This window comes from Theropithecus gelada, chromosome 19 (assembly GCF_003255815.1).
Source record: "Theropithecus gelada isolate Dixy chromosome 19, Tgel_1.0, whole genome shotgun sequence".
Classification (NCBI taxonomy): Eukaryota; Metazoa; Chordata; class Mammalia; order Primates; family Cercopithecidae; genus Theropithecus; species Theropithecus gelada.
Window position 1 is genome coordinate 10,781,216 of NC_037687.1, and position 22,263 is coordinate 10,803,478.

The 22,263-nt window shown below is 53.9% G+C and overlaps 1 protein-coding gene across 3 annotated transcripts in view; it reads left to right on the plus strand.

Moving 5' to 3' along the window:
- Positions 1–22,263, plus strand: part of SMARCA4 (SWI/SNF related, matrix associated, actin dependent regulator of chromatin, subfamily a, member 4) — a 100,977-nt gene that overhangs the window by 43,614 nt on the left and 35,100 nt on the right. For all 3 annotated transcript variants that reach the window (XM_025365715.1, XM_025365717.1, XM_025365716.1), the window contains 10 exons: positions 2,534–2,655; positions 5,008–5,158; positions 7,869–8,032; positions 14,394–14,460; positions 15,006–15,116; positions 17,100–17,342; positions 19,213–19,326; positions 20,029–20,136; positions 21,108–21,194; positions 21,997–22,043. In XM_025365715.1, the coding sequence (XP_025221500.1) occupies positions 2,534–2,655; positions 5,008–5,158; positions 7,869–8,032; positions 14,394–14,460; positions 15,006–15,116; positions 17,100–17,342; positions 19,213–19,326; positions 20,029–20,136; positions 21,108–21,194; positions 21,997–22,043 (1,214 nt within the window). The remainder of the gene's footprint in view (positions 1–2,533; positions 2,656–5,007; positions 5,159–7,868; positions 8,033–14,393; positions 14,461–15,005; positions 15,117–17,099; positions 17,343–19,212; positions 19,327–20,028; positions 20,137–21,107; positions 21,195–21,996; positions 22,044–22,263) is intronic.

Genomic DNA, 22,263 nt, shown 5'->3' on the forward strand with positions numbered 1-22,263 from the left:
GTAGAGACAGGGTTTCACCATGTTGGTCAGGCTGGTCTTGAACTCCTGACCTCAGGTGATCCTGCCCACCTTGGCCTCCCAAAGTGCTGGGATTACAGGCAGGAGCCACCACCCCTCGCTTCTCCTATTTTTTTGCTTACCTCTTCATGTTTAGTTGAAGTGTACTTTAGCTACCCTGGAGTCTGACTTACCTGTGGGAGATTGTGGTGGCCTGTGGTCTGTTTAATAATTTCCTTGGGCTAAATCTGTGAAATCTGGTTCTCACATAGTATGTGTAGCCTCTGCTATATTTGCTCAGTTCTTTTAAACATTTTTTGGCTTTGTCTTATTCGTGATTTTTTTCCCTGGTTCATCAGGGGCAGACAGTGTTTCTTTGTCACTTAGTGGTCATCTAAAGATTGGGCACAGTTTATGCTCAGACACGCGCCTTCTTTCTCCTGCTGATGGTTCAGTTGTATGAGGAGATGCATTCCACATTTGGGCCATTGTCGCGTTCTCCCTCGCACTTTTGCTTTTCTGGGCCCTTTGGCGTCTGTGCATATGCACAGACTCAGCCTCAGCCAGTGATACGCTTTTTCCTACCGCGGCTGATCTCACCTCCATTGGCAGTGCCACTGGGCTTGAGCATTGCCTCCTTCTACAAGTGACTGAGCCCCTTCCACCTCCCTGCCAAGCCTCACAACCTGCAACTCTCCAGCCATAAGACCTTCAAGTGTCCGGAGCTGTGAGGCAGAAGAGGTGAAAGTGGCCCACAGTAAAAGTGCTACAAACTCCCGCTCTTCCCACCTGAAGTTCAGTTTTTTAAGGTTCAGTGATTCTAGTAGACCTTTGGTCAACTTGGTGAGCTCTGAAATGCTCACTTTGTCAATTTGTCCTGCTTTATAGTTGCTTTTTGGGGAGGAAATTTGCCCACCTCCTCATTTGAGTTTAGCCAGAAGTCTCACTCCTGTTTTAATTCCAGGATGTCTGTACCAGCTCTGATTTTCTTGCCTAAAATGTTGGTGTTATTACCACCTGTTTATTCCAAGTGATCTATAAAATCATTTTTTGTGATCTAAGGGAAATCCCACTGGCTTTTCACTGGAATTATTTAACAGATTAATTATAGATAGTATTTTTAAAGCTTTGTAGCAGTTCCAGTATAGAAAAGGGAACAATCCACTGTGATGTATTTGTATGATTTAAGTGGCAAGACAAGAATAGTTTAAGATAAGGAAATGCATTCATGTCTATTTTCTCAATATGTGTTATGCAAAATCCCAGTAAAGGCTGGAAAACCATTAAATGACACAACATGAATGCTTAAACAAGTCCATAGAAACTTTCAGTAAACTGAGATGCCTCATGTTGCCAGTGTTATTAGACATGTTGTAGATGGTTGAGACTTGTCAGTAAAGTTGGAAGTAAATTACAAGCAATAAATATTGAAAGTTGGCTCTAAGATATTTAAGGCCAGGTGTGGTGTCTCACTCCTGTAATCCCAGCATTTTGGGAGGGCGAGTTGGGTGGATGATCCGAGGTCAGGAGTTCGAGACCAGCCTGGCCAACATGACGAAACCCCGTCTCTACTAAAAAATACAAAAATTAGCCGGGGATGATGGTGGGCTCTAAGATACTTAATACCTAGGAAATCCAAGAGAATCAATGAAAACCTGCTTTAGTAGGTTAGCAGAGAATAAACGTGTAATATTCATTTTATAACGGGTAGGAGGGATATGGAGTCTACTTCTAATTAGTAACAAAAGTCCAGAATACCCTGAGATAGCCTTAGAAGAAGTGTCGGGACCAGGTGTGGTGGCTCATACCTGTAATCCCAGCACTTTGGGAAGCCGAGGCAGGCGGATCATGAGGTCAGGAGTTCAAGACTAGCCTGGCCAACATAGTGAAACCCCGTTTACTAAAAATACAAAAATTATCCAGGCTTGGTGGCGTGTGCGTGTAATCCCAGCTACTTGGGAGGTTGAGACAGGAGAATCGCTTGAACCTGGGAGTTGGAGGTTGCAGTGAGCCGAGATCACACCACTGCACTCCAGCCTGGGCAACAGAGCGACACTTCGTTTCAAAAAAAAAAAAAAAAAAAAAAAAAAAAGATGTAGCCAGTATGGTGGCATTTGCCTGTAGTCCCAGCTACTTGGGAGGCTGAGGCGAGAGGATTGCTTGAGCCCAGGAGTTTGAGACCAGCCGGGGGAAGGTAGCGAGACCCCATATCTACAAAATTTAAAACATCTGAGCTGGGCGTGGTGGTGCGTATCTGTAGTTCTAGCTGCTGGGGAGGCTGAGGCAGGATGATCTCTTGAGTTCAGGAGTTCGAAGCCATCTGGGCGACATAGTTAGACTCCCATATATTAATAATAATAAATACATAATTTTAAAAGGAAGACGTAAATAACAAACATCACACATTCCAGGATAGGTAGAGAGGGTGAGGGCTGTAAGAAGATCACTTGCTTCTAAAACTATGTTCTCCCCATGGGAGTCCCGTCCCCCCTCTCTGGGGAATGAACCGAGGTGACACGGGCTTGTCTCTTGGTAGGAGGAGGAGGAAGAGCAGCCGCAGGCAGCGCAGCCTCCCACCCTGCCCGTGGAGGAGAAAAAGAAGATTCCAGATCCAGACAGCGACGACGTCTCTGAGGTGGACGCACGGCACATCATTGAGTAAGGGATCCTGACACACACTGTTCTGTGCCAGCTTCCTGTGAGGTGGCGCTGGTGGGAGTGGCTAGAATCCCAGCCATCCCTAGATGACATTCAGCACTGTCCAGCCAGCTGCTACTGTGGAATTACAGAGAGCAAATTTATTTACTTCACATTTCATGTATTTTATAGGGATTTAATAGAGCAAATGCATTCGCATGGTTCACCATATGCTTACGAGGTAGTCAGGTGTGTGGGAGAAGCCCTCCTCCCCCCGTCCCCTGCTCCTCAGCTCCCTCCCTTTCCACTGCCCTCCCTGGGGAAACTTTCCAGCCTCGTGTGTCATCTTTCAGAGATGCTGTCTGCATTAGCAAGGAAAATGTGCATGTTTTTGTCTTTTCATTTGCATACATATCTCCGGTGTACATTGGTGTGCACCTTGTTATTTTCACTGAACCTTCCCTCTCGGAGGTGATCCTGTGTCCGTGCAGAGTGCTCCCAGTCTGGTCCTCAGTATGCAGTGTCATACTGAGTCACGTTATATTCTCATTTTTGTAGGCCTGTCCTTTGGTGGCAGGCATTTAGGTTATATTTCTCATCTTTTGCTCCTGTAACACATCACAGTTAACACACTAATCTCATCATTGCTTATGGTAAGGAATGAATGGATCCTGTTAAAAGGCAAGAGAGGGCCGGGCACGGTGACTCAGGCCTATAATCCCAGCATTTTGGGAGGCCAAGGCAGGCGGATCACTTGAGGTCAGGAGTTCAAGACCAGCCTGGCCAACATGGTGAAACCGCATCCCTACTAAAAATACCAAAATTAGCTGGGCGTGGTGATGTGCACCTGGAGTCCCAGCTACTTGCGAGACTGAGGCAGGAGAATCGCTTGAAATGGGGAGGAGGAGGCTGCAGTGAGCCAAGATAGCACCACTGCACTCCAGCATGGGCAACAGAATGAGACTCCATCTCAAAAAATATATATATATATAGGTGGCTAAAAGTCACTTTTTTTTTTTTTGATTTCACCAGGCTGGAGTATAGTGGCACGATCTCAGCTTACTGCAACCTCCACCTCCAGGGTTCAAGCAACTCTCCTGCCTCAGCCTCCCGAGTAACTGGCACTACAGGCGCGGGCCACCATGTCCAGCTAATTTTTGTATTTTTAGTAGAGATGGGGTTTCACCATGTTGGCCAGGATGGTCTTGATCTCTTGACCTCGTGATCCACCCACCTCGGCCTCCCAAAGTCCTGGAATTACAGGCATGAGCCACTGCACCTGGCCAAAGTCACTTTTTAAAATAAAAATATTCAGATTATATTACAAATTGCCTAAGTTTTAACAATTCTGGTTTTGTATGAACCTGTTCAGTCTGTGTTTCTTTTCACCTTTAGGCTCATGAATTGTTATTAGAAAGAATGGGTCCTATTATCAGCGTCTGGCTAGGTGCAGTGTGTCTTTATGTGCTTTGGCAAGTGACAGCATTCTTTTTGTTTGTTTGTTTTGAGACAGTCGCTCAGGCTGGAGTGCAATTTGTTTGCCTTGTCGCCCAGGCTGGAGTGCAGTGGCTCGATCTCTCAGCTCTCTGCAGCCTCTGCCTCCCGGGCTCAAGCGATTCTTTCACCTCAGCCTCCTGAGTAGCTGGGGTTACAGGCATGCACCACCACCACGCCTGGCTAATTTTTTTTTTCTTTATTTTGAGATGGAGTCTCGCTCTGTCACTCAGGCTGGAGTGCAGTGGTGTGATCTCGGCTCACTGCAGGCTCTGCCTCCCGGGTTCATGCCATTCTCCTGCCTCAGCCTCCCGAGTAGCGGGGACTACAGGCGCCCGCCACCACGCCTGGCTAATTTTTGTATTTTTAGTAGAGATGGGGTTTCACCATGTTGGTCAGCCTGGTCTAGAACTCCTGACCTCGGGTGATCCGCCTGCCTTGGCCTCCCAAAGTGCTGGGATTACAGACATGAGCCACTGCGCCCAGCCTAATTTTTGTTTTTTGTAGTACAGATGGGGTTTCACCATGTTGGCCAGGCTGGTCTCGATCTCCTGGCCTCACGTTATCCGCCTGCTTCAGCCTCCCAAAGTGCTGAGATTACAGGCATGAGCCACCGCGCCTGTCTGCGTGACAGAATTGCTGTTCTGTGGTGGTGCAGTCAGGACCCAGAGCTCCCAGGAGTCCAGTCTGGGCCCCTCAGGCTCAGTGTGTGCTGCCCTGCCTGGCCTCACACTCTCCGGCTGCACCTCTGTATGTCTTACAGTGCTGGCCACAGGTCATTCTGCAGAAAGGGCCACTCCACAGAGCTTGTGCAGGAGCGAGCATGTTGTCACAGATAGGAACGTGTGTCCTTACTCAGCGCTTCCGTCTCACTCCCAGGAACGCCAAGCAAGATGTCGATGATGAGTATGGTGTGTCCCAGGCCCTGGCACGTGGCCTGCAGTCCTACTATGCCGTGGCCCACGCTGTCACCGAGAGAGTGGACAAGCAGTCAGCGCTTATGGTCAATGGTGTCCTCAAACAGTACCAGGTGAGGTGGGGACTGGGGAGGCCACTGCCGTGTAGCTGCCTCGGTGCAGGTGTTCCCAGGTGGTGGGGGCTGCGGACGTCAGGCAGACCTGAGTTCACTTTTTGCTCTTTGTGGGCAATGCACTTTTCCCCTCTGAGCCACGGTTTCGCCATGTGTAAAACAGAGATGTGGTCTGATAGGTTAGCTGCCAGGAGGAAGTGCAACAGCAGAAAGTCAGTGTCTACTGAGTGCCTGATGTGCCAGGCAGAGTGGGAGCGATTTGCACGCCAGTGGCCTCACGGAGGAGATGGGGCCACCTGAAGAGCAGAGAGGTGCAGCAGCTCCTCAGCATCACACCGTGTGTAGGGCTGAACCAGGACCGGAGCTCAGATCTGGGCATCTGCTTGCTCAGGGCAGGTTACCTGAGCTCTGTGTGGTGTGAAACGGCAAGCGTCTGGAGCTTAGATCTAGGAGCCGGCAGCCCTGGACTCCGCTCTTTCTTCTGGGGATGGGGTAGCAGGTCCTGTGTGAGGGTGAAAAGATGATGGCTCTGAAGCTTTTCACCTGGGCCTGACTTGGGACAGTCAAAAAGCAGAGCTGCTCATGCTCTTAATGCGGCCCGCCATCCCGAGCTCATTACAAGGTCCCACAAGACAACCAGCACAACTCCAACCAAAGAACAGGTCTCTCTGGTTTTCAATTTGATGGTGATCCCTCTTCCCCAACTTTCTTTTCTTTTCTTTTGAAATGGAGTCTCTCTCTCTTGCCCAGGCTGGAGTGCAGTGGCACGATCTCAGCTCACTGCAACCTCTGCCTTCCGGGTTCAAGTGATTCTCCTGCCTCAGACTCCCGAGTAGCTTGGACTACAAGTGTGCACCATCACGCCCAGCTAGTTTTTGTATTTTTACTAGAGGCAGAGTTTCACCATGTTGGCCAGGCTAGTCTCAAACTCCTGACCTCAGGTGATCCACCCACCTTGGCCTCCCAAAGTGCTGGGATTACAGGTGTGAGCCACCTCACCCAGCCCCAACTTTCTTTAAGACAACTCTTAAAACTTTTGTGTTAATATCAGCATTCAAAACTGCGCATGCACCTACAGTCCCAGCTACTTAAGAGGCTGAGATGGGAAGATCACATGATCCCAGGAGTTGAAGATGGGCTGGGCAACATAGTGAGACACTGCCTCTACAAAAATATTTTTAAAATTAGCTGGGGGTGGTTGCACACATCTGTAGTCCCAGATACTCAGGCGGCTTAGGTGGGAGGAGAGCCCAAGCCCAGGACTTCTGAGCTGTAGTGCCCTATGTCGATTAGGTGTCAGTACTAAGTTCAGCATGAATATGATGACCTTCAGGAGTGGGGGACCACCAGGTGGCCTAAGGAGGAGGGAATCTGCCCAGGTCAGAAATGGAGCAGGTCAAAACTGATGTGCTGATCCGTAGTGAGATAGTCCCTATGAATAGCCACTGCACTCCAGCCTGGGCAGCATAGAGAGACCCCATCTCTATAAAACAATAGTGAAACAAAGGCAAATCTCATGGTCAGTGGAATTTTCCAGGAGTCCAATGCAGTTAAAAAAATTAGAACTTGGCTAGGCGCAGTGGCTCACTGCTGTGATCCCAGCACTTTGGGAGACCAAGGCGGGTGGATCACCTGAGGTCAGGAGTTTTGAGACCAGGCTAGCCAACATGGTGAGACCCTGTCTCTACCGAACATACAAAAAATTAGCTGGGGCCAGGCGCGGTGGCTCAAGCCTGTAATCCCAGCACTTTGGGAGGCCGAGATGGGCAGATCACGAGGTCAGGAGATTGAGACCATCCTGGCTAACACGGTGAAACCCCGTCTCTACTAAAAATACAAAAAACTAGCCGGGCGAGGTGGCAGGCACCTGCGGGAGAATGGCGTGAACCCGGGAGGTGGAGCTTGCAGTGAGCTGAGATCCGGCCACTGCACTCCAGCCTGGGCGACAGAGCGAGACTCCATCTCAAAAAAAAAAAAAAAAAAATTAGCTGGGCATGGTGGTGCATGCCTGTAATCCCATTTGCTTGGGAGGCTGAGGTAGGAGAATTGCTTGAACCCAGGAGACAGAGGTTGCAGTGAGTCAAGATCGGGCCACTGCACTCCAGCCTGGGTAAGAGTAAGACTCGATCTCAAAAAAAAAAAAAGAATTAGAACTTGGCCAGAACTTACTTCCTCAATCCATTATGAAAATTTCCAAATTTTCCTTCATAACATTATCTTCAGTTTGCAAATAGTCTTTTATTTAAGACCTGTATTTCAGAAAGCTCCCAGGCTTTGGAAATCCCTCCCGTAATCTTGAAATGATGTTCAGGCGGCAAATTCCTCACGAAGTCGCCCTGAAGCCCTCGTGGTTTCCTGAGTGCAGGTGTCCCCTGGTGTGGGCAGGTTTTTCCTGTGTGCTGTGTGGGGCATGGTCAGGCAGGGATAGGCGGACAGTGTAACAGTTGGGAATGAGCTGTTGGGATGTGCACCAGAAATGTTGCACTTGTCCATCATTAGCACAGTCACCCTGCAACTTCACAGACGCTATTGTAAGGATGAGGTTCCGCAATAAAGAATCGGGTTGGTTCAGAGGAAAAATCCTCGGTAAAGGCAGTCAAGGGTGGGATGTGGCTCAGGCAGAACTCGTGGCTGACTCTCTGAAGTGTGGAGAACCCTCTGGTGTCCTACCCGGCCTTCAGTCCTGGCGTGGCCGTGTCTGTCTTTGCAGATCAAAGGCTTGGAGTGGCTGGTGTCCCTGTACAACAACAACCTGAACGGCATCCTGGCTGACGAGATGGGCCTGGGGAAGACCATCCAGACCATCGCGCTCATCACGTACCTCATGGAACACAAACGCATCAACGGGCCCTTCCTCATCATTGTGCCTCTCTCGTGAGTACCCGGTGCCAGCAACACCGCACACACTGCTCACACGCTCCTGTGTTCGTTTCCTAAGTTTGCCACAGTAGAATACCACAAACGAGGTGGCTTAATGACGGAAATGTATTTTCCTGGAGGCCAGAAGTCCAAGGTCAAGCTATAGTAGGTTGCTTCCTCCTGAGGCCTCTCTTCCTGGCTTGCAGGGATGCGTGCTTACACGTGTCTCCCTGTGCCTTCACGTGGCCCTTCCTCCGTGCGTGCCTGTGTCTTCCTCTCTTCTTCTTAGAAGGACACCGGTCAGGTTGGATGAGGGTGCATCCTAATGGCCTGCTTTAACTTCATTGCCTCTGTATTGGCCCTGTCTCCAGGTACAGTCACATCCTGAGCTACTGGGGGTTAGGACAGCTCCACCCGCCTCGGGCCTGTGCACAGCTCCACGCATCACAGCCTCTGCCTCTGGGTCCTGGAGCAAGTGGGGGCATGACTGCTTATCCCCTCCACCCCTGAGGAGGCCTGGAGTCCCTCTCCTGGGCTGTCCTTGGTGTCCTTTTCAAGTCCCACAACCAGCAAAGTCCATGCAGGGGAGTCGCAGGAGACAAAAACCTCCCACTGGAAAAGTAGGGTGAGGCCATTGAGGCTCCATTGAACAAACAGTCTCTACTTCCTTGCCATGCAGTGCGATGCTAAGGCCACCAGAGCCCTCGGGCACATCCCAGCGTGGCCCAGGTGCTTGGGCATGGTGGGATCTGGATACCCTTTCTTTTTTTTTTTTTTTTTTTTTTGAGACGGAGTCTCGCTCTGTCACCCAGGCTGGAATGCAGTGGCCGGATCTCAGCTCACTGCAAGCTCCGCCTCCGGGTTTACGCCATTCTCCTGCCTCAGCCTCCCGAGAGCTGGGACTACAGGCGCCCGCCACCTCGCCCGGCTAGTTTTTTGTATTTTTAGTAGAGACGGGGTTTCACCGTATTAGCCAGGATGGTCTCGATCTCCTGACCTCGTGATCCGCCCGTCTCGGCCTCCCAAAGTGCTGGGATTACAGGCTTGAGCCACCGCGCCCGGCCAGGATCTGGATACCCTAAGAGGCTCTCACTTGCCACTGCCTGGCTCCACTGGCCTTTTTCTTCCAGCAAACTGAGAGTCCGCCCCCCAGCCCCCCTCTCTGAACATCTCTCTACCCAGCTCAGCCCCTGCACCAAAAGGGGGACCAGCCCAGGGTTTTCCCAGAAAGCCTCAGGGCTGACTCTTACTGGTCCAGTTCAAGTCACATGTCCAGCATGCAGGCAGTCACTGGCCTGGGGGTTAGTCTGCTCTGATTGGCCAAACCTCAGCATGGCACTTGGTCCGGCCCTAGAGCACAGCCCCTAACTCCAGCCAGGCACTCACAGGGACCACTGCAGCCACGAGTCAACAGTGCACCCCCAACCCCCATGAGCTGCATGCCCATGCCCCAACCCCGTGGGAAAATGCCCTCCTGTCTGTAAGACAGCCAGGCCCCATGGTGGGCCTCACGTCCTGACTGTTGCAGGTAGGACTGGAGGAAAGGTGAGGACCCCAGAACCCTCCCAGGTTTACCGTGGAGCTGTTTCTCTCTTCTGTCCCCCTGCTTCCTGCATGGCGGGTAGAACAGACTGCCCTGGAGGAGCAGGGCTTCCTTGTTCACAGTGCTGCAGGCAGCCACACCTCCCCTCGTGGTCAGACCCAGATTGCTATAGCGTTCCTACTGCACCTTCCTGAGCTCTGTCCCCTGTCTGTGCGGAGGCTGTTCCTTCCGGCTCTGCCCATCTCCTGGCTCCCCTCTGCCCTTCTTCCCCCAGAGGATGATGGGTGCGGTGGCAGCCGCCCTCTGAGGTTCCCGATTTTCCCTCCTTTCACTTACAAACTTCTCAGATCACCATCTCTGCTGGAACGCCGCTCTCTGGGGTGGTGTTGTTTTGTAGCCTTGGTTCTTAGTTAATTTTTGCTTTAAAAAAATTTTTTGCCGGGCGCGGTGGCCCACGCCTGTAATCCCAGCACTTTGGGAGGCCGAGGCGGGCGGATCACAAGGTCAGGAGATCGAGACTACGGTGAAACCCCGTCTCTACTAAAAATACAAAAAATTAGCTGGGCGCGGTGGCGGGCGCCTGTAGTCCCAGCTACTCAGGAGGCTGAGGCAGGAGAATGGCGTGAACCCGGGAGACGGAGCTTGCAGTGAGCCGAGATCGCGCCACTGCACTCCAGCCTGGGTGACAGCGTGAGACTCCGTCTCAAAAAAAAAAAAAATTTTTTTTAAACTTCATTTTGAAATGATCTCATTATTTATTTATTTATTTATTTTTATTTTTTGAGAAGGAGTCTCACACTGTTGACTGGCCCGGAGTGCAGTGGCGCCATCTCGGTTCACTGCAACCTCCACCTCCTGGGTTCAAGCGATTCTCCTGCCTCAGCCTCCCAAGTAGCTGGGATTACAGGCATGCACCACCACACCCGGCTATTTTTTTATATATTTAGTAGAGGCGGGGCTTCTCCATGTTGGCCAGGCTGGTCTTGAACTCCTGACCCCGTGATCTGCCCGCCTCGGCCTCCCAAAGTGCTGGGATTAGGGGAGTGAGCCACCATGTCTGGCGACCTCATTCTTATAAAACATTGAAGAGTTAGTGTAAAGAATTACTATGTACCCTTCACGCATCTTCCCCATTCTTTCATAACCCCAGGACAATTATGAAAACCAGGAAAATAACATGGACGTAATACTAATAGCAAACCAGAGGCCTTATTTACCAGTCTTGTCAGTTTTCCCACAAGTGGCCTTGTTCTGGTCCAGGATCCCACACTGTCACGTCTGTGTGGCATGCCTGTGGCAGTTCCTCATTTCATCCTTCATCCTTGTCGAGCTTGACGCTGTTGAATCCTGGTCGGAGCTTTGGTAACCTCTCCTTCAGTTTGGGTTTGTCTTACGTGATCACGTGGAGCGACGCCACGCCCTGCTGGATGTGCCTTAGCGGGGAAGGCGTGAGATGTTGAGGCCTTGGTCTCTTGGGCCAGGTGCCTGCTGGGTTTCCCACTGTAAACCTAGGAGTTACACTTTCCGTTAATAACTATCTCGTGGGAACGCACTTTGACAGTATGTAAATATCCCATTTCTCTTCCTACTTTTCCCAGTCATTTCAGCATCTGTCCTACTCCATTTCTTGTTGCCATAAAGGAATACCTGAGGCTAGGTGGTAAAGAAAAGAGGTTTAGCCAGGTGCAGTGGCTCATGCCTATAATCCCAGCACTTTGGGAGGCCGAGGTGGGCGGATCACCTGAGGTCAGGAGACCAGCCTCACCAACATGGTAAAACCCTGTCTCCACCAAAAATACAAAAAAAAATTAGCCAGGCATGGTGGCGCATGCCTGTAATCCCAGCTACTCCGGAGGCTGAGGCAGGAGAATCGCTTGAACCTGGGAGGCAGAGGCTGCAGTGAGCCGACATCGCGCCATTGCACTCCAGCCTGCGCAACAAGAATGAAACTCTCAAAACAACAAACAAAAAAAACAGGTTTATTTGGCTCATGATTCTGCTGGCTGGAAGACTGGGCACCTGGTGAGTGCTTCAGGCGGATTCCACTCCTGGTGGAAGGCAGAGGGCAACCAGTGTAGAGATCCCATGGGGAGAGAGGAGGCGAGCGAGGTGGGGGTGCCGGGCTCCTTTTAACAGTAGCTTCCAAGGAAGTTCAGAGAGCAAGAACTCACTCTTCCCCCATCCCCAGTATGGTACAGGCCATTCATGAGGGTTCCGCCCCTGTGACCCATTCGCCTACCACCAGGCCCCACCTCCAACACTGGAAATCAGATTTCAGCATGAGGTTTGGAAGCACCAAATACCCAAACTATAGCAGCAAACATCAGATAAGTCTTGCCTGAAAAAATAATTACATGAGAGTTGCTAGATACATGGTTACCTGTTTCTATCCACCCTTCTCTGCAAATTACCTGGAATTCTACTATTAGGAAGAGCTTTCTCTTCTCCCCCATGTGCTTGTTAGGGTAATTCTTATATCATTGTGGACTCACGCAAACAAATATTTATTTCGTTGCTTCAGTTTTTTCAGGTTCGGCCTGGGAGAATTCTCCCTGGATGAATTGTGTCCTTTCTATTGATTTAGTCATTTCTTCATATGAGTTTGGACCCACGGATTAAATTATTTATTTTCTACTCCAGGCTATGCACAGTGCTGGGTTTTGTTTTGTGGCTCAAATCCATCCAGCTTTGGCCACTGGGAGCTCTTTAGGTTGGCTCTTCTGTCCTTTGACACGCCCCCAGCATTGGGTGAATTTTGAGGACTTTCTTGCTTTTTGGCACCAAGAGATGCCACAGGCTTACATAGTCCATTTCCTGCCCACTCCCTCGAATCAGCCATTTCTCCACGGAGCCTGGTTTCCCTTCTTACAGAATGGGTTTGGGAACCAAGACCTGGGTCCTGGATGGGCCCGTTGCTTCTGGGGTGTCGTTGCTCCCGGGGCCCTCTCAGTGGTCAGTGCTTGGAGATTTGTGTCCGCGTGCTGATGCTATGTGCACATATCGTCTAAAAGGCCTTCTCTGCCTCTGCATCTGTTTCTGTGTTAAGCTGAACACGAGTTCACGCCACTGTCTGCGGCTCTGGGTGGGGACCACAGGTTCCTTCTCGCACTTGCACCCTGTGCGTGTTCCCAGTCTCAGCGTCCGTGGACAGCAGTTTCAGAGTAGTGAGCCCATACCTCTGAGAAGCATCTTGAGCCACTAGAACGCAGGCCTTGGGACCAGTTCCTTGTGTCGTCAGGCATCCAGATTGCAGTCAGATTCCATTTCCAGGGTAACAGAGGTCAGCTCCTTCCCTCACTTCAGTGAGGTTGTGAAGTGGGTGCTCCTGCAGTCTTTCCACACCACGCCCCACCTGGGCAAGTGTCCACACTGTGGAACGCCAGCTCCTGCAGGCCAGAAGAGGGCCCGCGCCCTGGGGAATGTTTACAGCGTACGGGCATCCGACCGTGCCGGCCCTCTCAACTGGGAATTGCTGCCTCCTTCCATGAGCTGCTTGTCCTGCCTCCGTTTGGACTTCTGTCTCCGGAACCTGTCCCCTCAGGCCCCTCCTGACCCTTGCTCCTGGCTCTTCTCCCTCCCAGTGCAGGTGCTTCTCACATCTCCGGCCTCTCCCTTGGTGCCCTGACTGTCCCCCATCATTCCAGGGAGGTTTCACTGTTCCTAAGTCAGCGGAAGCGCAGGGTCAGGCCCTACGGGCCAGGTCCAGTGGCTCCAAGATGCTATCAGGGACCCAGCCTCCCCCAGGTTTTTGCCCAGTCATTCTTGGGTGACTCCAACCCTCAGGCTCCTTACCTCATGGTTACAAGACGGCTCCACTGCCTCCCTCACCTCATCCAGGTTCCAGGAGAGTGGACAGGGCAAAAGGCAGCGGAAGCGCAAGGCTGCTGAGCCCCTGCTCCCCACGCTCCTTCAGAAACTATCCCCATTGGCTCTGCCGCCTGGTTGGCTGTGGCTTCCAGGGGGGCTGAAGATGGGTTCATGGTGGACACAGCACCTCCCTCCTGGAACTGCTTGGGGGTAAACCAGGAGTAGTCCCTGGAACTCCAGCTTCGAGCCCTGTCTTTACGAACCACCCCGTCTAGACTTTCTGAGTGGCTTCACTCCCGCACTGAAAACTCCCTGCCCCAGTCTTCCTCCCAGAGCCTGCCCCCTTGGGGACTCAGCTTTATCGCCGCCTCCACCCTCTCCTCAGTCTCTAGGCTGTCGGTCCCAGGTGACTCACCCCTCCCCACTGCATTCTGCCTTCCCCCACGTCCTCCCTCATCCCAGTCCTGGTCATCCCACAGGGGAGCAGCCACGTGTTGCCACTCCCTCCCATCCCTGTCCTCCTGCCTGCCACCTGAGCCAGGCCCTGCCTCACCCCTCACTGTCCTTGTTCTCTCTCACAGTCAGGAACCTTCCATGGCTAGAGGGTGGCAGAAAGACAGTTTGGTGTCTCCCATATCCCCAGGTCTCCACAGCACTGTTGATAGCCTGGCTCTGGGCATGAAGCCTGTGTTCTGAAGCTGCGTTTTCCTGGCAGCAGATGCAGGCTCCCCCAGCCCTGGCAGTGTTGTTTCTGTCCCCCATCACATCTCTGTATCCCTACTTCTCACTCTAAAAGCCCTTGTCCTCTTTTCCCAGTGGCCTCCCTTGTGCCCTCCGAGGCAGAGCCCTTTACGTCCTCGCCAGTCTCCTTCCCTCCCTCCCTCTACCTCCCTAAACACAGTTTCTCTGCCCACTCTGGGGGCCGTGACCATGTTGGCCTCGCCCTGGCAGCCAGTGGCTGTGGGTTTGCACAGTGAGCCGTTGATGAGAGGCCAGCACTTGACTCTCATTTCCTTGTCCCATCAGAACGCTGTCCAACTGGGCGTACGAGTTTGACAAGTGGGCCCCCTCCGTGGTGAAGGTGTCCTACAAGGTAGGTCACGGCCGCTGAGGTTTCCGCTCTTGCTACGGAGGTGCAGGCAGTGGGCAGGCGGGACATCCACACACACCTCTGCACAGTGAACCTGGGGAGAATGCTGGGTCTCCTGTCACACGGACTCTCCAGGACAGCCTGGAACTCCAGTCACATGGGTCCGGGAGTTTGGACTGGGCAGGGACAGAGCAGATTAGCTCACTGGGGAGGAGGCAGGAGTGAGCATGGTGGTCAGCACTCAGAGGCCAGCTCGGGAGCCTGAGATGGGGACCCAGCCACCAGGAATGGGCAGATGGCGGTGCAGGCTGCGCGGTTCCCTCAGGCCCTGGCTACCGCTGGCCCGCATTGCTTCCCCTTCCCTCTGCAGCGCATGTTCTGCATGGGGAGGTCTGGGGACGGGCCAGCGGCCCTGCCAGCCCCTTTCCCCACTCCCCTCTGTGAGGACAAGCCCTCCCGCCGTGTCACTGGGCAGCTGCAGGGGGTGCCTGTGCCCCTCCTGCCACCCGGCCCCAAAAGCTGAGCTGCGTATCCTGCTTCCCTTACAGGGATCCCCAGCAGCAAGACGGGCCTTTGTCCCCCAGCTCCGGAGTGGGAAGTTCAACGTCTTGCTGACAACGTACGAGTACATCATCAAAGACAAGCATATCCTCGCCAAGGTAGCGTGTCCCCGGGGGAAACGCCAGGCCACGGGCCGAGTGCTTTGGGGCTGCTGCTGCCTGACCACGATGTTCACACGTGGGTCACACTGCCCGTCCCCTCCAAAGCCCCTGCGAGTAACTTGCCAGAGCCCCACCTGCATGTGGGTGAAGACAGCTGCCCTGTGTAGGGGGAAGGCCCAGGTAGGGGCGTCCTCAGGTTTACCTCCCCGACTGTCTCCAGGCAGGCCCTGAGTCAGGCCCAGAAGCTGGGGCCGTCTACACAGCATGAGCTCTGCCTCCTCTTGGGCCTTTTGCCCAGAGAGCCTCAGCACCAAGGCGTCTCCTGACCCACCTACAGGGTCCCCATGGGGCCTTGGCCAGACCAGTCTTGTCCTCCTGTCTCTCACTGCTTTGGCCGTCCCTCCCTGGGGCCCTGGCTTCTCACCACAGGCCATGGGCTGAGATTCAGCGTGTTGGGGAGAGCTCGAGGGCCAAAAACCATGACTGCCTGCTGGCCTTGGGCAGCTGGTTTGGGCTGTTTTGTGAGGGTCCTGCTGGCTTGGAAGCCTCTTCTGGGATGAAACTGTGAAAGCAGTCCCAGCATGGCCATCAGTGATGAAAATATGGCCCAGATAGAAAACAGACATAGTCCTCTGCCTCCAAAAACTCATGTTCCTCATTCAAGGAGGGGTCGCAGGTAAAGATGTACCTGGTCTCACTCCTAAACATCCAACTGAGTGAGTGTTGAGCAGTAGAATTTTTTGCGGTTTTTTTTTTTTGAGACCAAGTCTCGCTCTGTTGCCCATGCTGGAGTGCAGTGATGTGATCACGGCTCGCTGCAGGCCTAATCTCCTGGCCTCAAATGATCCTCCCACCTCACCCTCCTGAGTAGTCCCACCAAGCCCAGCTAATTTTTTTAAATTTATTTTTTATGGAGATGGGGTCTTGCTGTTCTGCTGATCTCAAACTCCTGACCTCAAGGAATCCTCTCACCTTGGCCTCACAAAGCACTGGGCAACTGTGGCTGGCCTAACAGTGGAGTTCTTGACCCAGGGATGGGGGGGATGGAGGAGCTGTTTATGGGTTGCCCCGCCTCTCAGTGCATGGCTGGAGTGACGATACTGGGGCTGTTTTTTTTTTTTTTGAGACAGAGTCTCACGGCTGTCCCCCGGGCTGGAGTGCAGTGGAGCGATCTCAGCTCACTGCAACAGCCTCTGCCTCTTGGGTTCAAGTGATTCTCCTGCCTCAGCCTTCCGAGGACTGGGTGTTTTTTCCCTGAGCCAACACGGGAGGAAACTGAGGCCCGGGGAGTTGGGTATCCTGCGTGCAGGCTCTTGCCTCAGGTCTGTGCTTCAGGTGCTTCCTCTGCGGCTGACTCTGTAGAAAGCCAGGTCGTGTGCAGGCCCAGGAACCAGGCTCTGAAACCCCATGCTCCCCTGCCAGTGACTCGGGTGATGTAATCACCCCACAGTGGGAGTGCTCTTTGAGTGCGGCCACTGCGCCCCCTCCTGACCTGCATGGCCCTGTATGTAGTGGCGCGGCCCCTACCCCATGGGGCACATGTTCTGAATCATAGGCTGCTCATTAGAAATGTACCCATCACCAACCCAGTTCCCCTGAGACCCTCCACACCAGCGGGACAGACTCCCCAGTCAGCAAGATGTATCTTCTGTCAGAATGTGCTGGGCATTTTTCTGTGCTGTAGATTGATATGTGTGATTTTGCGGGGAAGCCAGATTACTTTTTTGCAGTTCGCTTTGCTCACCTGACAATAGTCATGGGTTCACGGGCCTGTCTCTACCTGAGGCTTGCAAGAGGCTACCTTGTGTGGCTCCAACTCGGTGAGTCGGCCCCGGGGCAGGATGTCAGGACTGTGCTCTACACCCAGCTGCGCTCTTCCACCTGGAGCCTTCCTGGCTCCTGGGCACAGAGTGGGAGATTCTCCCCCTGTGCTGGGCCACCTGCTGCCCCCGCCCCTGATTGCCCACTCTGTGCCGGCAGATCCGTTGGAAGTACATGATTGTGGACGAAGGTCACCGCATGAAGAACCACCACTGCAAGCTGACGCAGGTGCTCAACACGCACTATGTGGCGCCCCGCCGCCTGCTGCTGACAGGCACACCACTGCAGAACAAGCTTCCCGAGCTCTGGGCGCTGCTCAACTTCCTGCTGCCCACCATCTTCAAGAGCTGCAGCACCTTCGAGCAGTGGTTCAACGCACCCTTCGCCATGACTGGGGAAAAGGTGGGTTTGTCCAGTTGTGCCCATGCTGACGGTCCCAGGTGCGGCTGGTTCTGCTGGCTGGAGCGTGTCGAGCGCCTGCTACAGCTGGCTAGGCCTGTGCTGGGTGCCTGGCGAGATTCCGCATCTGCATGGAGCAGGGGAGCCCTGGAACCCAAGGCTGGGGCAGCCATAAGGGCCCCAGGGGAGCAGGGCAGAGGTCATGATGGTGAATCTCGGAATGCTCGGGGCATCTCTGACTCTATGCTCCAGGTGTAGAAGGAATGGTGAGGAAGATGGCCCTGAGGCAGCTGTGGAACCGCAAGTGTGTGGAGAGCACTGCTAGAGTCTGCAGCGTGCTGTAGGCCCCTTTAGGTGCCCTCAGAACTCACCCTCAGGGCAGTGGGAAGGAAGCTTGGAAGATTCCAGTTAACGAGGCCGCATGGTCAGGTTCTGTCTTATGTTGTTTTCGAAAAGCGCAGTGGCCAGTGTGTCTCAGTGTCTGGGTGACAACATCAGCCAGGCTGTGGCATGGCGGCATCATCATGGATGAGTAGCCCCACACCAGCACTGGTCCCTGAGCCTAGAGCCCCCCTTGCTGTTGGAGGTTGAAACTGTGGGACGGGCTGTGTTTCCTTCTGAGGGGTTTAAGTAGCCAGATGCTGAAGTGTGGGCAGAACTACAGAGGTTACCTCGAAGTGCCCTGCCCACCCGCTTCTTCCCACCTTAGACAGGTCCAGGGCAGCTGGGGCCTTCCTGGCCTCGTCCATGAGTTCCTTGCCCTCTCGGCTGCTGGTCAAGGCTGTGACTCTTCTGACAGAGAAACTGAGGCATTCCCCAAAGCCTTATGATAAAGGGGTCCCCAATTTTTAGATTCCCAGGCCCCCCACACCAAGAGCCAGGATCTGATGCCGTAGGTTCGGCACTTTCTGAGCCGAGCAAAAGCTCTGCCAAAGGATTGCTTGGGAAGCAATAGAAGAAAAGTTCTGGCTTCATCTCATTTTCCTTTAACTTTTTTTTTTTTTTTTTTTAGACGGAGTCTCGCTCTGTCGCCCAGGCTGGAGTGCAGTGGCCGGATCTCAGCTCACTGCAAGCTCCGCCTCCCGGGTTTGCGCCATTCTCCTGCCTCAGCCTCCCGAGTAGCTGGGACTACAGGCGCCCGCCACCTCGCCCGGCTAGTTTTTTGTATTTTTTAGTAGAGACGGGGTTTCACCGTGTTAGCCAGGATGGTCTCGATCTCCTGACCTCGTGATCCGCCCGTCTCGGCCTCCCAAAGTGCTGGGATTACAGGCTTGAGCCACCGCGCCCGGCCTCCTTTAACTTTTTAATTAAATCATTTTAAAAGTTAGTTCTTAGTAGAGGAGTAGGCGCTGTGGGAGGTCAGAGTTTCTTTCACCTAGTTCCACCCAGGCTGAATGAGAGCCCTCCCTGAGAATCACTCTGTGTAAGCCCCACGTGGTCAGGCTGGCCCCTGCAGCGCTGCTGGCGTGAGCTTGGTGTGTGGTGGGTCTGTGGGCACTCCAGTCTGTGTTACTCGTGGAGAGCAGCATGCCCGCTGCCGGGGTCTTTCTGGTGAGGCACAGGGAGCAGGGTGAGACGCTTCCCAACTGCATGGGGTGGGCAGATGGTCCACACAGAGGTTTGTGCTCTGGGTACTGCGGCTCCATGTCCCAGGAATTACACGGAGGGAACCAGATCCTTACAGTTTCCTAAAGAAGAGGGTGCCCTGCTGGGCCCCCAGAAAGCATAAAGCGGTCTGAAAAGCCACATGTCAAGGTCAGGGACACCCCAGGGGACCCCATCCCCCCTGTCTCCACATCCGCACCTTCTAGTGAGACCTCCGTTGCCCTCCTTTGGAGGTAATGCTTGCTTCTCGTGTCTTGGGGGGTTCCAGGTGGACCTGAATGAGGAGGAAACCATTCTCATCATCCGGCGTCTCCACAAAGTGCTGCGGCCCTTCTTGCTCCGACGACTCAAGAAGGAAGTCGAGGCCCAGTTGCCTGAAAAGGTGACGGAGTTTTGACGGGAGCCACTGGTGAAGCAGCCTCATGTCGGGGCTTTCCCCAGGGCTGGACGTGCTCAGGGTCTCTCCCCACAGTCCCGGGCCTGCCCTGGTCAATCCAGCTTGGGGGCGGCGATGACGCCACTGGGTCTGTCACGCTCTATGCTGCTGTTCTGCCGTAGGGATTAAAAAGCACTCATAGGCTCACATAGCTCACGATAGGTTAGAGCACAAAATCCCACTTCCTGTCGGGGGCCAGGTGCCTGTGCAGGCTCTCCTGGCCACATCAGGAGGGGCGGTGGGCTTCGGGTCGCCCCCTGGCCCCCAGTCATGACTCTGGGTTTTCAAGGCCTGCAGCAGCCACACCCGCGGACCCAGTTCCCACAGCAAGACCCGCAAACTCGGGGTCCCCAGCCACAATTGCCCCTCTTGCTGTTTGTTTCCTGGCTGGCTGTGGAGAGGCCCCCAGGAGATGGCTGAGGGGCCCTTTCTGGCCCAGTATCCCCCGGGTATCTCTGTGTGCTACTTCCTCTCTTTGCGCAGGTCTCCCCTCTTCTCTCCAGCATTGCGGGGCTCCTCACCCACACCCCAGTATGCCCTGGTCAGAGCTCATATGACAGGGCCGGGGAGGTCAGAGTTGGGTTTGGGTGGTGGGAGTCGGGCCTCAAGCCACCTTGGGCCCTCGTGAGCTTCGTGTGCCCCCTGCAGGTGGAGTATGTCATCAAGTGCGACATGTCTGCGCTGCAGCGAGTGCTCTACCGCCACATGCAGGCCAAGGGCGTGCTGCTGACTGACGGCTCCGAGAAGGACAAGAAGGTGGGCCCCGGAGTCCCCCAGCTGCATTCCCCACCGGGTGTCAAAGGCGGGCAGTGTGGCAGGCAGGGCAGAGCACGCTCTGACCATCGGCTCATGATCTGGTCCTGATCCCCAGGGCGTCTGGCCAGCCCTGGTTATGATGGCTGGTGGCTTGTGTCAGGACACACTGACTCAGTTGCCAGTGGCTTCCCCTTTGCTTATGAAACACTGACTGCTTCTGCAATTGGCAGCCTGGGCCCAGCACTAACCCTAGCAGGGTTAGAGTGTTCTAGAATGCCCCCCTTCTCTCTCTTATTAAGTGAAAGGGAGGGAGCGGGCTGTCTCCTTCAGGGGCTGCTCTTGAGAATCCCAGGCCCCAGGACCCACCTGCCTGGCTCTGCTCAGCAGGAGTGAAATTGTCCTCCCAGAGAATACACCAGACCCCTTGATTCTGCCCCCAAGGCCTTGACCTCGGCCTGGCTTCCCCCAGACGTTGTGTCTGTGCCCCTCCTCCCCTGAGCTGAACAGCAGTGTGTTCCCTAGTCCATTCCCAGCCCAGAGCACGCACCCCCCACCCCTGCCCCCACCTCCTTCCTCATCCTGGAGCCCAGGGAGTCTGCTGAGTCATGGCTCACCCAGCTGAGACCCTCTAGGGAATCCCACAGTAACAGTGCCCAGAACAAAGGTGGCGTCACAAAGCGTCGGGGACTCTGCCTAGGCCCTTTGCCAGTCTTGTTTCTGTCCCATCGTGCTGGCCCTGTCCCCGCCATCTGCCCTCTGCTGTACCAGGCAGTTGTGTGTTTCCCAGGGCTTGTTGGGGGCCTCCAGGCCTCCAGCCTGCCATCTCCTCCCAATTGCTGTGCCTAAAGCCACTCCTCCCCACTAGAGCATCCCCACGGCCCTTCTCCCAGCAGCCACCCATCCACCAAGGCCACCCCACCCCGCCCCAGGAGGGCAAGACCCCATTTGGAACCCTCTCATCTGCCTCCCAGGGCAAAGGCGGCACCAAGACCCTGATGAACACCATCATGCAGCTGCGGAAGATCTGCAACCACCCCTACATGTTCCAGCACATCGAGGTGAGCCCGCCGCAGCCGGGACGGCTCAGGGCCTGCCGTCCACTGAGCTCTTAGGCAGAGCTGGCTTGCTTCTCCTCGACAATTCTTTAAAAATAGATTCGAATATTTTCATTAGGTAATGCTGGTACATCTGTTCCTTGTTTGATCTTCACTTCGCCAGTGCTTACGGAAAGAATCCCAGCATTTAGGGCGCAACATGCAATAGGAATACAGGGCCCTGAAAGCTTACCCTCAGAGAACAGGAGCGTTTGGAGACGTCTCTGGGGGATGTGTCCCCCTGCCAAGGGGGCCCTGCTGCATCTCTTTGGCACGCTGACTTTTCTCACGTTGCGGGGCGTCAAGAGTCATCACCCTCTTCAGTGAAGTGTGGGGGAGTCAGAACCCTTTTGGGTCATGGTGCCTTTGAGAATCTGGGTTCTTCTTAGAAGCATGTGTATGTTCGTGTTTCTTGGTGTAAAGTGTTGGGGTCGTTGGAGACCCCCTGATGCCCACCAGGAGAGCCCCTGGGGCTGTCTCAGCACCCTGAGCATGGCTGTGGCCCCATGACGTCCGCGTGCACTCGGTGTGAAGAGTGCTGTATGGGATGTTCTTTCCTTCGTTGGAGGAGTGTGAGGGAAAAGATGTCAGTGGACTAAGAAGGATGGTTTTGGCATCTGTGTCTGGTCTCAGAGCTGCCGTGGGCCCGTGCTGAGCACACAGTGCAGGGGCTTTGTCCTCTGAGCACCAGAGGTGTGTGCGGACCGCAGGGGTGCCTGGTGGCCCGCACCTGCCTGTCACTGACGCCTCTCTCTTTGCCTTGCAGGAGTCCTTTTCCGAGCACTTGGGGTTCACCGGCGGCATTGTCCAAGGGTGAGAAGCTTCCCAACTGGATGGGGTGGGCAGGTGGTCCATGCAGAGGTTTTCTGTCATTTTGTTGCCTTTATTGCTGCTGTTATGTTTGTTCAATTTCAAAGGCAGAAAATTAGAAAATACAGAAAAATCCAAAACAAAGAATACAAATTTTTTTTTTTTTTTTTTTGAGATGGAGTTTTGCTCTTGTTGCCCAGGCTAGAGTGCAGTGACACAATCT